This window comes from Thalassophryne amazonica, chromosome 19 (genome assembly GCF_902500255.1).
Source record: "Thalassophryne amazonica chromosome 19, fThaAma1.1, whole genome shotgun sequence".
Classification (NCBI taxonomy): domain Eukaryota; kingdom Metazoa; phylum Chordata; class Actinopteri; order Batrachoidiformes; family Batrachoididae; genus Thalassophryne; species Thalassophryne amazonica.
Genome location: NC_047121.1, coordinates 64,353,400 through 64,369,720, shown reverse-complemented (window position 1 = coordinate 64,369,720; position 16,321 = coordinate 64,353,400). Strand labels below are relative to the sequence as shown.

The following is a 16,321-nucleotide window of genomic DNA, read 5'->3' as shown; positions in this document are numbered from 1 at the left end:
TAAAAAGTGTACCTGAAATGATAATTTAGAACGAATTACAGTAACAAGTCTGAGTTTGTAAGAAATTCCTTGGTGCTTGCCAGGACACTGTATGAAGCTGTGAAAATTACAGTGCAGCATATCATTGTTTGTGTTTGACAGCTTTTTCCAAAACATTTTTCCACTACCATTTTCTGACAGCATGTTTTTTTTTCTTCCACATGTTCACCTAGGCCATGAGGACAAGCCATCACTCTAATACTGGCACAGAACAAGTTGCAGTGTGCTTTAACAACTTTTGGCTGAAATTGATACAACCAAGTCTGCAAATGGAATGATTATGTCATCTGTTGAAACCTTTATCACAGATTCCAGGGCAACAAAATACTCTTTACTGTCAGATCCAAGTGAACTGGCTCATGATGTAGTGAGAAATCATTATTAACTGTCAAGCTATCAGAATGAGCAACGCTAATTGTACATATGCTACTTTCATTGATGAGTAATCATTTTCATGTATTTTGCCTCACCTCTCCAGTAAAGTACAGGCTCGGATGGCTTTTTCCTCCTACCTGCAGCTGGTCCAGCAACGATTGTTGGCAGAAAGCAAATCCAGCTCCATCCCAACTTGGCCATGCATGGACAGTGAGAAAATGGTACAACAATTTTTATTCATTTTCCCTAAAAGTGGACAATAGTAGATGATCTGTTGTGAATCTACATTACATCCAGTGCCTATGAAAAGTACTCATCCTTTTATGACATTAAATTGAAACAACAAAACATGATTCTTCATGAACAAATTAAGGATAAAACACAAAATAATGGATTGCATAGGTATTCGCCTTGTTTAATTTAATGCAAATCGTTTGTCACTTTTGTAGCCAATTGGCTTAGGAAACACGGGGCAAAGCACGCCTTCTGCATCTCACACTTTGAGTTTGAGTTTTCTGGAATGCTAGTTTGTTTAAATAGGTTTTTGAATCTCTCTATCAGTGTTGAATTTCTGTTCGTTATTCACTGTAATGCCAAGTTGTATGAGTTTTGTTCCCCTCATAAAGTGGATGCTATGGACTTCAGTATTACTTGAACCTTGTATATTGCATATGCTGTAGAGTCTGTTATTTTTAATTGTTATTGAACAGCAAACATCATCACCGATGTTGAGATTCATGGTGGGGAGTAAAAAGGGATTGGATAAGAACAACCCCAGGTTTCTTTTCAGCACTGTAGCCAGGCTGACAAAGAGTCAGAGCTCTGTTGAGCTGAGTATTCCTTTAACTTTAACTAGTAATGACTTCATGACTTTCTTTGCTAATAAAATTTTAACTATTAAAGAAAAAATTACTCATAACCATCCCAAAGACGTATCGTTATCTTTGGCTGCTTTCAGTGATGCCGGTATTTGGTTAGACTCTTTCTCTCAGATTGTTCTGTCCGAGTTATTTTCATTAGTTACTTCATCCAAACCATCAACATGTCTATTAGACCTCATTCCTACCAGGCTGCTCAAGGAAGCCCTACCATTATTTAATGCTTCGATCTTAAATATGATCAATCTATCTTTATTAGTTGGCTATGTACCACAGGCTTTTAAGGTGGCAATAATTAAACCATTACTTAAAAAGCCATCACTTGACCCAGCTATCTTAGCTAATTATAGGCCAATCTCCAACCTTCCTTTTCTCTCAAAAATTCTTGAAAGGGTAGTTGTAAAACAGCTAACTGATCATCTGCAGAGGAATGGTCTATTTGAAGAGTTTCAGTCAGGTTTTAGAATTCATCATAGTACAGAAACAGCATTAGTGAAGGTTACAAATGATCTTCTTATGGCCTCAGACAGTGGACTCATCTCTGTGCTTGTTCTGTTAGACCTCAGTGCTGCTTTTGATACCGTTGACCATAAAATTTTATTACAGAGATTAGAGCATGCCATAGGTATTAAAGGCACTGCGCTGCGGTGGTTTGAATCATATTTATCTAATAGATTACAATTTGTTCATGTAAATGGGGAATCTTCTTCACAGACTAAGGTTAATTATGGAGTTCCACAAGGTTCTGTGCTAGGACCAATTTTATTCACTTTATACATGCTTCCCTTAGGCAGTATTATTAGATGGCATTGCTTAAATTTTCATTGTTACGGAGATGATACCCAGCTTTATCTATCCATGAAGCCAGAGGACACACACCAATTAGCTAAACTGCAGTATTGTCTTACAGACAAAGACATGGATGACCTCTAATTTCCTGCTTTTAAACTCAGATAAAACTGAAGTTATTGTACTTGGCCCCACAAATCTTAGAAACATGGTGTCTAACCAGATCCTTACTCTGGATGGCATTACCCTGACCTCTAGTAATACTGTGAGAAATCTTGGAGTAATTTTTGATCAGGATATGTCATTCAAAGCGCATATTAAACAAATATGTAGGACTGCTTTTTTGCATTTACGCAATATCTCTAAAATCAGAAAGGTCTTGTCTCAGAGTGATGCTGAAAAACTAATTCATGCATTTATTTCCTCTAGGCTGGACTATTGTAATTCATTATTATCAGGTTGTCCTAAAAGTTCCCTGAAAAGCCTTCAGTTAATTCAAAATGCTGCAGCTAGAGTACTAACGGGGACTAGAAGGAGAGAGCATATCTCACCCATATTGGCCTCTCTTCATTGGCTTCCTGTTAATTCTAGAATAGAATTTAAAATTCTTCTTCTTACTTATAAGGTTTTGAATAATCAGGTCCCATCTTATCTTAGGGACCTCATTGTACCATATCACCCCAATAGAGCGCTTCGTTCTCAGACTGCAGGCTTACTTGTAGTTGCTAGGGTTTGTAAGAGTAGAATGGGAGGCAGAGCCTTCAGCTTTCAGGCTCCTCTCCTGTGGAACCAGCTCCCAATTCAGATCAGGGAGACAGACACCCTCTCTACTTTTAAGATTAGGCTTAAAACTTTCCTTTTTGCTAAAGTTTATAGTTAGGGCTGGATCAGGTGACCCTGAACCATCCCTTAGTTATGCTGCTATAGACTTAGACTGCTGGGGGGTTCCCATGATGCACTGAGTGTTTCTTTCTGTTTTTGCTCTGTATGCACCACTCTGCATTTAATCATTAGTGATTGATCTCTGCTCCCCTCCACAGCATGTCTTTTTCCTGGTTCTCTCCCTCAGCCCCAACCAGTCCCAGCAGAAGACTGCCCCTCCCTGAGCCTGGTTCTGCTGGAGGTTTCTTCCTGTTAAAAGGGAGTTTTTCCTTCCCACTGTTGCCAAGTGCTTGCTCACAGGGGGTCGTTTTGACCGTTGGAGTTTTTCCGTAATTATTGTATGGCCTTGCCTTACAATATAAAGCGCCTTGGGGCAACTGTTTGTTGTGATTTAGCGCTATATGAAAAAAAAAAGAAAGAAAAAAAGGATGTATGCAGTGACTTATATTATTAATAATAATAATAATGCATTTTATTTATAGGTGCCTTTCTCAGCACTCAAGGACATCTCACAGGAATAAAAACAAATTAAATACATAAGTAAAATAAATAAATAAAACAAAACATTAAAATTATGTATTGCAGCTTGTCAGATAGAAAATGCAGTCAAACAGATGGATTTTGAGTTTGAATTTGAAAAGTAGAAGAGAGTTTATATTTCTGAGGACAGGTGGTCATGAGTTCCAGAGCTGGGGAGCAGAGCGGCTGCTTGCTGTGCAAACCATAGTGGTGAGACACACAGAGGGACAGTGAAGTGAATGGAGGAGGAAGATCTGAGTGCGTGAGAGGGAGTGGCCACATGGATGAGGTCAGAGAGATATGAAGGTGCAAGGTTGTAGATTGTCTTGAATGTTAGGAAGAGAATTTTGAATTTGATGCGGAACCTAACCGGGAGCCAGTGAAGTTTTTGCAGGACAGCGGTTATGTGATGAATGGAGGTGGTTCTGATGATAAGATATTAATGTTTCACTGAGCTCAGTAAAATGACCATTGGCCATGTTTTGTTGCTTACTCAGGAGCTGGTGATGCGTTTCCTGAAAAGAGCAGCCAGTGATCTTCAACTCGACATAGAGGTGGTTTTTCCCTGTCGTCAGCTACCACTCCAAGAACGGAGAAGCATCCTGTCCCAGCACCTGGGAGAGTTCATCCACTGTTACACCAAGGTTCTCTGTCATATTCTGCATTTTGCCAGCATCCTCACTGTTGAGAATGCTATATAGCATAGTATATGTAGCAGATTTTTGGTCTTTATTGAAAGAAAACAAACCTGCTGTCTGATCTATTCCTTTAGGAAACTGACCACATGTTAAAGAAACAGGAGAACCCAGAAGAGGAGCACTGTGTGAACCCCAGTATGTTTAAGGAGTATATCGCTGCAGCAAGGTTAGTAATTTGGCAGCTGCACTTACTATTGTTCAAGACTTGGCTCCTCATGGGCTCATTTATGCTCTGTGGGTGACTTTGATCTCATTCTGCTATAAACATTTATCTCCTGTCTATTATTTAACAGCGAAAAAGATCTGGAAGAAATACTGACATTCTACACACAGAAAAATAAATCAGCCACCATCATGGGAACTAAAGTCAAGACTGTTAAAGAAGACAGTGATGAAATAAATGCCCCAAGAGAGAAAGTTAAATGTAAGTTTCAAAAGTGAATTAATGTTTTATATATATATATACATACACACACACACACACACACACACACATTTCCTGCTGAGGGTCTGGTTTGTGTTTATTTTATTTTATTATTCAAGCACAATAAATAGGAATTTATAACCCCAAGTTAGAAAAGATCCCACAGTAATTCTGACATTTACTTTACTTGACATACTTTAAGTTCAGTTCAATTTATTTGTAAAGTGCCAAATCAAAAAATAAGTTGACCCAATGTGCGTCATAAGAGCAAGGTCTAATGATACCCATCCACTGAGCAAGCACATTGGCAACAGTGATAGGAGGAAAAACTCCCTCTGTTTTTTTTTGACTGCAGGAAGACATCTCAGGCAGACCAGACTCATTGAGGTAACCATCTGCTTTGGCCAAAAATATGTTACAGTGGGGTCAATTGAGGGGTTAATGATGTTCTTTCAAACAGGTCATATCACCAGGTGCTTGTAATCATGTTTTTGTACAAAAGTAGTATTAACAAAAAGGTTGAGTCTTTCACCAGGAAAGATGGACACACGATCACCAGTTTATCAACAAATGCATGAAAAAAATTGTAGAAATGTTTAAAAACAATGTTCCTCATAGAAAGATTAGAAAGGATTTGCATACAGTACTGTGCAAAAAGTTTAGGCATCCCAGAGTTATAATAAAAGTAGTGATTGATGCCCCCAACCCTGCTACACTCTGGTGTGACTTATATACTGAAACATCACACATAAATACACTAAATTTTCATATCTATTATCATTTAAGTTGAAAATCATCATACTTTTCATGCATTTATGGTATTCATCATTTTTAATGCTTTTATGATGCATTAAATGTGTTTAAAACATTTACACAATACTTTATTTCTAACTCTACAGTGCATAATAAATGATTCAAGGAGTCAGAAGGAATTTCAGTCTGTAAAGGGCAAGGGTGAAAGCCTAAGCTCAACAAAGATCCCTCAGACAGCACTGCATGAAGAACAGTCATATATCAATGGCTGACATAACCACATGGGCAAGAGATTACTTTGGGAAACATTTCTCAAGCACTACCATACAGTTACATTCACAAATCCCACTAAAATATTTACTGTGCAACAAAGACTTGTTTTTACCTTGTCCAGAAGTGACATCAACTTATCTGAGCTTGGAGATATCAGGGTTGGACCATGACCTAGTGGAAACATGTATTAGTGTCAGCAAAACCAGTATTGCAGATCTTTTGGATCAAAGACCAGAAGGACCATACACACTGTTGTCAGCAATCAGTCCAAAAGCCAGAGTCTCTCATAGTATGGGGTAATGTCATAGGCTTGTGTCAGTGACCTTGACAGGGGTAATTTACGCTTCTTTGATGGCAGCATTAATACTGAAAAGTACTTTGAGATTTTAGAGCAACATATGTTGCCTTCAAGACGACATGTTTTCCTGTGGCATCCATTCATTCTTCAACAAGACAATGCAAAACCACATTCTGCACACATCACAAAGACAGGGTTGCGGAACAGGATGGTACAGATACTGGACTGGCCTGCCTGCGGTCCTGACCTGACCCCAATAGAGAATACATGTAGAATTTTCAAACGGAAAATGCAAAAACACCGGTCTCTTACTGCTGCGTGTCATCAGACATGTTTGTAGAAAAAAATGGGACAAAATAACACTGGAAATGCTTCATTGCTTGGTATCCTCAATGCCAAAGCATATTTTAAGTGTTGTGAGAAAGAATGGCAACATTTAAAAGTGGCAAGTGCTTCAGTCTCTTTTTTTTTTTTCCTTTTTTTTTGGAATGTGTTGCAGGTCTAAAATGCAGGAATGGATGTATATTACCAAATTAAATGAAATTGACCATAAAAAACCTTGAAATATCACACACTGCCTGCAACAAAATAGAAGTCAAAGTACATCTCAGAATCCCTGCGGCGGGTTTCTTATTTGGCTTTTTCTTACTGTCCCAACTTTTTCTGATTTTAAATTGTACATGTTGGAAATTGTATAGGAAGTGGATAAAACATTAAGTCATGTTGAGTGAGGACAAGGTCAGCTTCAAATGATTTTGTTTTGGGAGAAAAACAAATGTGTGTCAGAGTCATGGAATGGCCACCAGGTGATAAAAGGTACTCTGGCTTCTTTCTTCCTTTGAACAGCTCAGCCTGCTGCCAGAGAGGGTTCCAATGCTTCAGAGTCCTCGTGCTGCACAAGCAAAATCCTCAATGGCCCAGACGGCAAAGTCTGTGAAAGTAGGCTTTCTGTCTGTGCAGTGCCTGAAGACCAACAACCAGCAGTTACATCTGGAAAACCACAGCCAGAGGTCCAGGCCTCTCAGCACTGCTCATCCTTTCCCAGAACTTTAGATTGCACCCATATCCATCTGCAGCACAGCTCTCCGTCTCCAACAACCCTGCATGTCCAGTTTACACCCCCTCCGTTGCTCTCTGGGCCACCATCCTATGCACAGTCACAGTCCCAGTTCTGCCGATCGGAGATGCATTCCGACCCTCCTGCATACACCTCTGCTACCATGCCCACGCAGCCTCAGAAAGTGCCATGGACAGCTGTTTCCACAGTTCCGACCACAGTGTCTGTCACAAAACCAACCCAGAGCCTCAGAAGGATTCAGTCCTTTACATTGTCTACATCCAGCTTCAGAGCAGACTCCTCCTTCCCAAGTGCCACACAGATCTATAGCCAGAAGCTCTCCAGACCCACACCAGATGGTCAAAGTAAGCATTCAGTTATCGCTCTGCAACCTGTTATCAAACATATTGCTGCCATTCAACTTTTGCTGTACTGACCCTTGTTTGTTATTCAGTGAATTAATCTATTTTTACTTCTGTATTGTGGCATTCTCCATATCAGCGATTAAGAGGAGCAGTTCCGGTATGCTAAAGTCAAAGTCCGTGGAGGCCTTCAAAGATCTGAATGCTCTTTCCACCCAGGCTCCATCTGACCAGCGGGCTTTTATTTCAGCCCTGCAAAAGCTGGCTAACAAGCAGGCTGCTCACCATTCTTCCAGCTGTAGTCACATCACCTTGCTGACAGAACATGTGAGTTCATTGTTTTTGACCTGTTCCACTTGCAGTAATTATCACCTCAAACACGGGCTGTTTTTGTCTTCAAGTAAGAATCAGTTTATTGCTCACTTGTAAGCTGATCTCTGTTTTGTTTCATGTAAGGGAGAAGAATCTGGCCTCTCTGCAATAGTGTCTCAATGTGAGGTCTCCAGTATTTCTCTTTGTTGATGCTTAAATCTGGCTCTGACCCAGTGCTGATTGGCTGCATCCTGAAGCTCATTCATTCAGCAGAGTGCTTGGAGCCTGACGGTCTCCTGCCTTGCTGCTGTTCTTTTGTGCCATGCACCTTCCTTCTCTAGTGTTTCGGTTGCCTGTAGGCTGTAGGATGGGGTTGGTGCGGTGGGTCTGGAACAGGGATTGAAGCTGGCTGGCCTACAGAGTGGTGAGCGGCTTCGAGCTCTAACTCTGTGTGAGGTCTCATTATCAGATGCACCATGGGGGAGTGATTTCTGTTGATACTTAGCAAGCAGCCACTTTTTTGTGGTAATTGATGCTTATAAATACAGGAATGTGGCAAATTGGCACTGAGTAGCTGAGCAGTGGCTCCACTGGCTCCATCACCAGCATCTTCTTTCTTCCTAATAAGTTTGTCGTTTGTTGTAGTTGAACCCCTCAACCTTTACAGCCTCCTCCTCAGCCTGGATCTCTGTTTTCTAACGGAGTTTTCTTGTGATGGCATCAGACCACACAGACTGCAGTTTGCATGACTTTCTCTGGGCTGTACATTTGTTTCTCTAAATTAAAGGTATTTGTCGTAGTTCTTATGAGCAAGCAGCCGTGGCCTAGGTGGCCACTAGATCTAGGATTTTGAAAATGAAATAAACTGATAACCTAACTTCAAATGCGCACATATTTTGAGGGAGATAATGAGCGGAAGAAGCGTGTGCTTCAGCTGTATTCATACACAGTCTTTTTTGTTGTTGTTGAGTTGTGTGGACTTATGACTTATTTGAATTTTACAATGCAACCACTGTGAAACAATCAAAATGGATTACTTCTCTGATTTAGTGCATTTTTATGCAGAAATGTTCTGTCTCTGAGTGACAGCCACACCTGCTTCTAATCCGCCATCATCCCAGCAATTCACTAACCAACCAGTAGATGGCAGATATGCTGATGGAATATCAAGTAGCTTTTTTGATTGATGGTATTTGAGCAGCAATGTCGTAGATATGGTTAACTCACTTGGCTTCCAAACAGAGGGTCCCCGTTTCAAATCCACCACTAGTGCTCCATCTGTGGAGCACATCTGGAGTTCAGAAAGGGCATCCAGTGTAAAACCTGGACCATATTGTTGTCCAATGTTGCAACTCTAAGCAAAAAAGGAGCAGCCAAAACTAATAATCATTAAATAATTACATTTGTTGTTTTTGAATTACCGTCTGAAACAGGAGTGGATGGACTCATTTATGTGCCAGTCTCTCTCTCCATGTCTGTCTTTTGTCTCTCTGTCTACTCATAGGGTACATGCTTAGGAATATTTAATATTGCATCAGCGTATTTCACAAAGTAAGTTAGGATGGCGTCTGCACTTAAAAGCTCAGAGTGCTTTCAGTTTTATTTATAGGCCATTTAATCACTTGCTGAATTAAATGGATGAACACCAGCAGGCTGCACTACCTGACCTCTTTTTTTTTTTTTTTTCTTTTTAGTAAATGCTTGGAAAAATGATGTGGATGGATAATGTTTGCAGTCATTTTGGAGGTGATGCATCAACATGGGCAATAGTGGTGCTGTTGTTTTTCCCTCTTCACTCCACTATTAGAGGTCAGGTACAATTAGAGTGACAGCAGAGGTGGAGAACTCCGGCTTCAGAGAGTAAAAGCCCTACCATGTATTGCTTCTACCTGTGCATGTAAAACAGGTGATCTCAATAATTAGCTCACCCACCTGCCTGAAGAGTTGAACTAATTACAGTCAGCTGGTTTATTAGGAGGATGGAACAACTATGTGGTTGGACTTTTACTTTCTGAAGCCGTAACTCTCATTTTCCACCCCTGAGTGACAGTTAAATTTGCAGGAGCCAGTGCCATCTTAAAGCCGCGTGCCAAATTTTAAGGAGATCTGTGCTATACTGTCAGAGTGAAGTGGGGCAAACCTGAGTGCTACCGAGACACATACGTAGATTGGTAACGGAAATACAGCCAGTAAAATCTGGCTATATTTTAGCTTGCCATTAAACTTTTTCTCTGATTGTAATTTCATGACCATAGAATTACCCGTTCATTCATTTTCTATACCCACTTATTCCAGTCAAGGGTCACTGGAGCGCTGGAGTGTATCCTAGCCATTATTGGGTACACCCTTTAAAGTTTACAGTTCACTGAAACTGCATGTCAGCTAGCGGATGGTCGACATTTTATAACTTGTTGTTTAGTATGTTTTATCCATAAGTCAAGTCTGATTTAGTCACAACCATTTCCTCACAGTATCATCCCAAGTAACACCTTGTCACAAGGAGATGAGGAAGCATGTGCTGTAAGTGAATTAAGTTACATAATCCTCAAAATTAATGTTTGACCCATGCACCTAAAGGGAAACTTAGCTGTGTGGCATCAGGCATATGCTACTGCAGGCTGAAATGAGGACAGATCTGTAATAATTTTCACGTATGAGGTCTAACAACATTGAGAAAGGACTAAATGACAGCTCTTCACTGCTGTTACAAATTAATTCCAAGTGAGTTCCCAGAATAGAGCAGCACAGCATTACAGTTGTTGATGTTTTATTGATGCATTGTTAAAAAGATTTGGACTGGCAAGACATCATTACTGATTCTTCTTCATATGTATGGAGAGGGGAGGGGACCATCTGGATGTTGTACAGACTGGAGATAACCTCTGACATGTTCTTTGTGTCCATTTCACACCACCCCAGATCAGAGAGAGTGCAGTGGTCAAAGTAGGGAGGAACAGAGCTGGTGATTTGAGATTTTGAAAAGGTGATGTTGAAAGAATGGGCGCTATGTCTGCAGCAGTCTTTTTTTTTCCCCTCGAGTGTAAATGTTCATCAGACGCTAGCAGTGATTTGGAACTTACGTAGTAGGAGCTCTGGTGACATTAACCTGAACTCATTTTTACTCACTTTCTGATTACCGGTGTCACAGACCGAACAGTCCCCCCTAATAATTGGTCCGCCCTGCCTTCACTGTGCGTACAACATTAGCCGCGGTTCACAGATTATCACGTCGCTTCTGCTTAAAACTCCACTCCATTCATCATCTATCTCAGCGACAGATATCTGAAGCTTTTGTACAAGAATCATTTCCACATAAATTCAGCATTATTTCATTAAAAAAGACGGAGGAAGCCATCAGAGTGCTGCAGCTACACGAGCTGCTAGCTGATGCGTTCACTGCGCATCGGTCATTTCAAAACGTCACCAATTATGGCCTCGTTTCTGCTTAAAATGACCTTGTTTCTGCTTAAAACTGACTTTAGAATGATTTAAGAGTTTTTACCTTGTCAATCCATTTGATCGCTTTGGGTGAAGAGACTGTATCAGACAAGCGGCTGAGCTCCAAAATGACGCATGCGCAGTGGAAGCAGGGCAGAAAGTAAACTGTGTTGTATCACCCCGTGTTGTCTTCTCTTCTGCCCACAGCTGACCAACCTGAATCTGGCTAACAAGGCGCTGAGTAGAGAGGACTTCACACTTGATGCTAAAGTGCGGCATGCTGCTGTTGTGCCCCAAGGACCAGTGAAAGCTGTCTACTCTGGAACAGATCTGTGTAGCAGCCCTAGGTGGGTGGAATACATGATACCCGTTGATCCCCGTGTGAGACAGAAAAATTTTGTATGATGTGTTCCTCTAATGTTCGGTTAAATCTGACCATTGCACTCACATGTACTATTTATTTTCCCTCCCCTGAGGGAGCAGAGAGTGAACTGTGTAATACAATTTCACTGTGGCTTACTGCCAAGGTAAATGGCTTGACTTGCTGCTTAAGAGTTTGCTGTTGACTTGCACCAAGAATGGGCCGGTTGAGCACAGTGCTGCTGAGTCACTGAAATTACTGTGCAAATTTATCATAAATTTTTAAGCATCTATTAAAAAAAAAGTTTCAGTGCTGCAGCTAAGCATTTTACTTTTACCTCGGTGTGATCTGCATCAAATATTTATAAGACCTGCTCAGACAGCGTTTATTCAATTTGGCTGGAGATTTTCTTTGTAATCAACTTTACGAGTCTTTACTGTCAACTTTTAGATTGTACTTGCTTATTTGGTCACACTCAATAGAATTGTAAAGCTTTTTAATGATCTCTGACAAATTTTTAGATTGAAGATTGTTAGTCTTTGGAAAAGGCTCGACGAGTGACAGCACTCCTCTGGGCAAGTCGAGTTCAGCCTTTGCCCGAAAGTTCTGGATTTTGTTCTGATTTAAATTGCACTTTGTGAAGCTAAGTAGCGGTACAATTGGCTGCCGACTGCCAGGATTGTGTGAAGCATGTTGGCAGCTTGAAATGTTGCGCTGGAGAAGGGGAGGGGGACAGTGTCAACACCTACATAGTCTGTCAGCTGCAGGCGTATGACTATGCAATCACTGCAATCCCCCTTTTATTCTGCTATACCTCACCCCTCTCACGTTGCTGCTCAGTTGAAATGAGAATAAAGAGGAGAGAGGGTATTAGATATTAAATTTATTGAGTTAAGTATCCAGTCGTTATACCAGTGACACGCGAGTGACAATGTTTCAGACAGCTTGGTTCTTTTAGACTACAATTTTTCCATTCGAAACCTTCCCTATGTATGGAGCCGTCTGCGAATCAGTGGAACGTCTGACTTTTTTTTTTTAATTATACAAATAGCCTGACTTTTATATGTGATGCTGAGGAAACAGGAGTTGCCTTTGGATCTGTTATTTTAATTTAGAATTGTATTTCCAAGACAGGTCATAGTTTCCTCCTATAACTGAAGCCTCCCAAAAACATGAATATTTCTACCTTTCCATGTATTATACTGGCACGTCATCAGATTTTTTTGTTGTTTTTTTTTGTTTTTGTTTTTTTTTTGTTTTAAATTTCAGCATTTCACATTCAATTTTAATAATTTAAGAAAGAAAACTGTACAGTCGCTTTTTGATGAGAAAGCTTAATCTAAAGCTCTCCAGAGAATATCTATCTCTCTGTTTATCGGTCTATTTGTTGCTGGCTTACAGTACAGAAAGCTTTCCTGTACCCTGTTTCTCCCTGTCGTTGCTTTGGCTTTCACCTCAGCTACCAGTGTAATGTCTTTAATAAAACATTAGGATAAATTACCTTGATTTTTATTTATTTATTTATTATTTTTGCCTCTGCACTGTTTCTTAGAAGAGAGAATTTCCTGAATCCCTCCCCTACACACCAATTGGTGGTTTGTGCCAAACATACTGAAACTGTTAAGTGTACTGGCTCTTTGAGCAACCACAGGGGTGAAGTATGATGGTTTTTCAAAGAGGAACAAGACTCTTTGAAGTGCAGTTGCCTGGATGGGCCAGGTATGCTGCATCAGCACTCAGAAAGCTGCTGTCTCACTTCAGTGTGCCGACAGCCAGAGGGTTTTTGAATGGTGCTGCATGTCTCCGTACACCCGCAGCTAACTCTGTGAGTGTTTCCGGTGCTTGACTTCCTTTGACGTTATTTCAATTAACTGTAAGTGTGAAACGATGGGAGCAGATTTCAAAACAAAAAGCTGTTTTTGCAATGTCTGGTTAGGTTTCTCGCAATAATTCTCAGATATCTAGGCTGTCATTGTCATTATCCAGGAGCCAAGGCAGTTCTGTAGTGTGGTAGATGTGGTGAAGCGTAGTCCCAGTGCATGGTCCCAGACCTGACCTAAATTAGCACCGTGACATATTAATAACATTACCTCCACCAAGGAGGTAATGTTTTAAGTGCTGTTTGTGTGTGTGTTTTAGCAGGATTACGCAAAAACTACTGAACCAATTTCCTTGAAAGATAGTTGAATGGACAGAATATGGGCTGTGGATAAAACAGTTAAATTTGGGATTAGATCTGTTAAGCAGATGGATCCAGGAATTTTTTTTTTTTTTTTTTTTTTTTTTTTTTTTGTATCTTTAGTCAACATTTTTGTCAGTTTCTCAGAAAGTAATAGTGAGATGACACTCACACACACTCATCTTCAACCGCTTATCCAAGATCGGGTCGCGGGGGGCTGGAGCCTATCCCAGCAGTCATAGGGCATGAGGCAGGGTCCACACTGGACAGGATGCCAGTCTGTCACAGGGCCACATATAGACAAACAAACACACTCATGCCCCCCCCACACAGACGCACAATTTAATGTTTCCTATCCACCTAACCTGCATGTCTTTGGATGTGGGAGGAAGCCGGAGCACCCAAAGAGAACCCACGCAAACACGGGGAGAACATGCAAACTCCACACAGAAAGGCCACAGGTGGGAATCAATCCCATGACCTTCTCACTGTGAGGCAACAGTGCTAACCACTAAGTCACCGTGTGAGACCATTGTGAAAATAAATTAAGTATTCTCATTATAAGACATTTCAACAGTTTCTTTAATTTCATCCATATGGATCAAAATATGAATTTTAAAGGGGTACATATATATTGTGTGTGTATTCTGTGCTGTAAATGTTTCATGATTTTGGTGTTTTCACTCAGTCAGAAATGAACATTATATTTCCATGTTGGTCTCCTGCACAAAGAGTCTGTGCTTACGTGCCTTTAGCGTCGTTGTTGCAGAAGCAGTCTGCTCATTGTCGTTGCACTTGGAAATAGCTTTAATGCTTAACTGTAAAAATACCACATTCATACACTGTATTTTTAGCTCTCTTCAGACTTCTGCCAGATTGTTGCTTAACTTGGTCTGTTTTTTTTGTACGTACGTCCCATTCCGTGACTACTCACTTACCAAACCAAAAATTTAACCAATCAGAAAAACCGGTGAAATTTAAAACCTCTTTGATGGGGAACAATGTCCCACAAAATTGGGTTGATGTCTCTCCTTGTTTGAAGAAGTTTTATTCCTGTTGATTGGAGCCAGATGCTGTAATAAAAAAAATGGAAGAGAACCCTGAAGGTGAGAGGATTGTGGCCATGTTACTGAGCAGATATACACCTTTGCAGCAGAACCAAGCCTGTATGTGCATGATTTATCTGTCACCCACTTTACTCAGCTAAAGACTGGGCAGTTCCCCCGCCAGGTATACAACGTTCAGTTTTTAAATTCCCCTAATGTCCCCCAGAGTTTTGCTTTGTCTCCTCTCATAGCGGTTGTGTAACTGTCTCTTCTCTGCTGAAAATGGTTGAAATCAAACCTTCAACTTTCTTTTGGTTGCTCGAGTTTTGCTCATGGATCTGCGTGTACATTTGGTACAACTTTTATGCTGAATGCCCTTCCTGATGCAACTCCAGGTGCACAATGAGAATGGGCCTTGAACTCAGGATCTTCTGTGTGGGAGGCAAGCACACTCATGGTTTGCACCACCTTTTTATTTTCACTGTCTGGAAGAATGCACAATTGAATAACTACTTGAAATAGCCACAAACCCTGTAAGATGCTAATGTCTGTGCTGGGAAAGCAGCGCTTTAAGACACAGACTGCCATGATGTCATTCATGGACTCCAATTGTCCTTTTTTCACCCCCTCACATTCAAACTTGAGTTGGATTGATACTGCACATGTGTTGAACTTATGCTGCTCTGTTGTTTTACAGTTTGTCATATCAGCATACAGAGGGTGAGCACAGCATGAAGTAAACTGACACTCACTAACACCAAGTCCAGCAAGCAGGGAAGTCCCAGATATTTGAAGCTCGACACAGGCTGCGCTAGTGATGAGAAACTCAGATGCAACACTGTTCTTCTTTTTATTTTATTTTTTTCCTTCTATTTTATTGGCTGCTGTGTTTTTTTTCTAAGTCACGGTGATCTACAGTTAAAGAAAGCATGCCGTGTTGTGTTGACAAGCCATACAGTGACAGTGTGCCCATGGAATGCATGTTTTCCTGAGCTGTGAAAAGTCCCGTCTAGGTTTACTTTTTATTCTGCATGTTAATAAAATGGTAGCGCTGAAGGTCCCTGTGGTCCTGTGTGCAAGCAGCAGCTAAGTAAACACAAATGACTGCTGTAAACAAAAGAACAGGTTCTTATTTGTAAAGTATTTGGCTTTGAGAAATTCACAGACAAGGCTTTGTTTTCAAATGCTAAAAAAAACACCCCATAGAAAAAAGGATCGGCTCATGCTTACATTGATTGTTTTTGCAATATATGTGCTATTATATGGACTGAGAAACGCTTGGATGGTTCACGTTTTTGCATGAATTTAACCTTTCCCGTGTCTTTGTTTGGCTACATAAGCAGGGTTTTTTTTCCTCTCTCTCTCTTGAGCGACACTACATTATTATCCCACAGTATGCATTGCTGTTCAAGATTATTTGAATTCTAATTTTAGAGCGTTTCATACTGTGGTGCTAAAAATGTTGCAGCGATTATGACTTTAAGTTTTCAGTGTTTTCATAAGTTCGAGACAGATGGACAGATGTTATTGTATGAGGTGGGAGGAATTTCCGAAAACATTTTTTTTTTTTTTTTTTGTCCTTTAAACCTGTAGGGATTCCGTTTCTGCAGAAACACTTCTACCACTTTCTCAGTTTTC

General features: G+C 40.5%; 1 protein-coding gene across 3 annotated transcripts in view; it reads left to right on the top strand.

The window, feature by feature from the left end:
- Window positions 1-16,321, top strand: part of ttll5 (tubulin tyrosine ligase-like family, member 5) — a 107,106-nt gene that overhangs the window by 62,481 nt on the left and 28,304 nt on the right. For all 3 annotated transcript variants that reach the window (XM_034195590.1, XM_034195589.1, XM_034195591.1), the window contains exons 21-27: window positions 518-635; window positions 3,980-4,126; window positions 4,255-4,346; window positions 4,474-4,604; window positions 6,775-7,350; window positions 7,487-7,674; window positions 11,305-11,444. In XM_034195590.1, coding sequence (XP_034051481.1) covers window positions 518-635; window positions 3,980-4,126; window positions 4,255-4,346; window positions 4,474-4,604; window positions 6,775-7,350; window positions 7,487-7,674; window positions 11,305-11,444 — 1,392 coding nt within the window. The remainder of the gene's footprint in view (window positions 1-517; window positions 636-3,979; window positions 4,127-4,254; window positions 4,347-4,473; window positions 4,605-6,774; window positions 7,351-7,486; window positions 7,675-11,304; window positions 11,445-16,321) is intronic.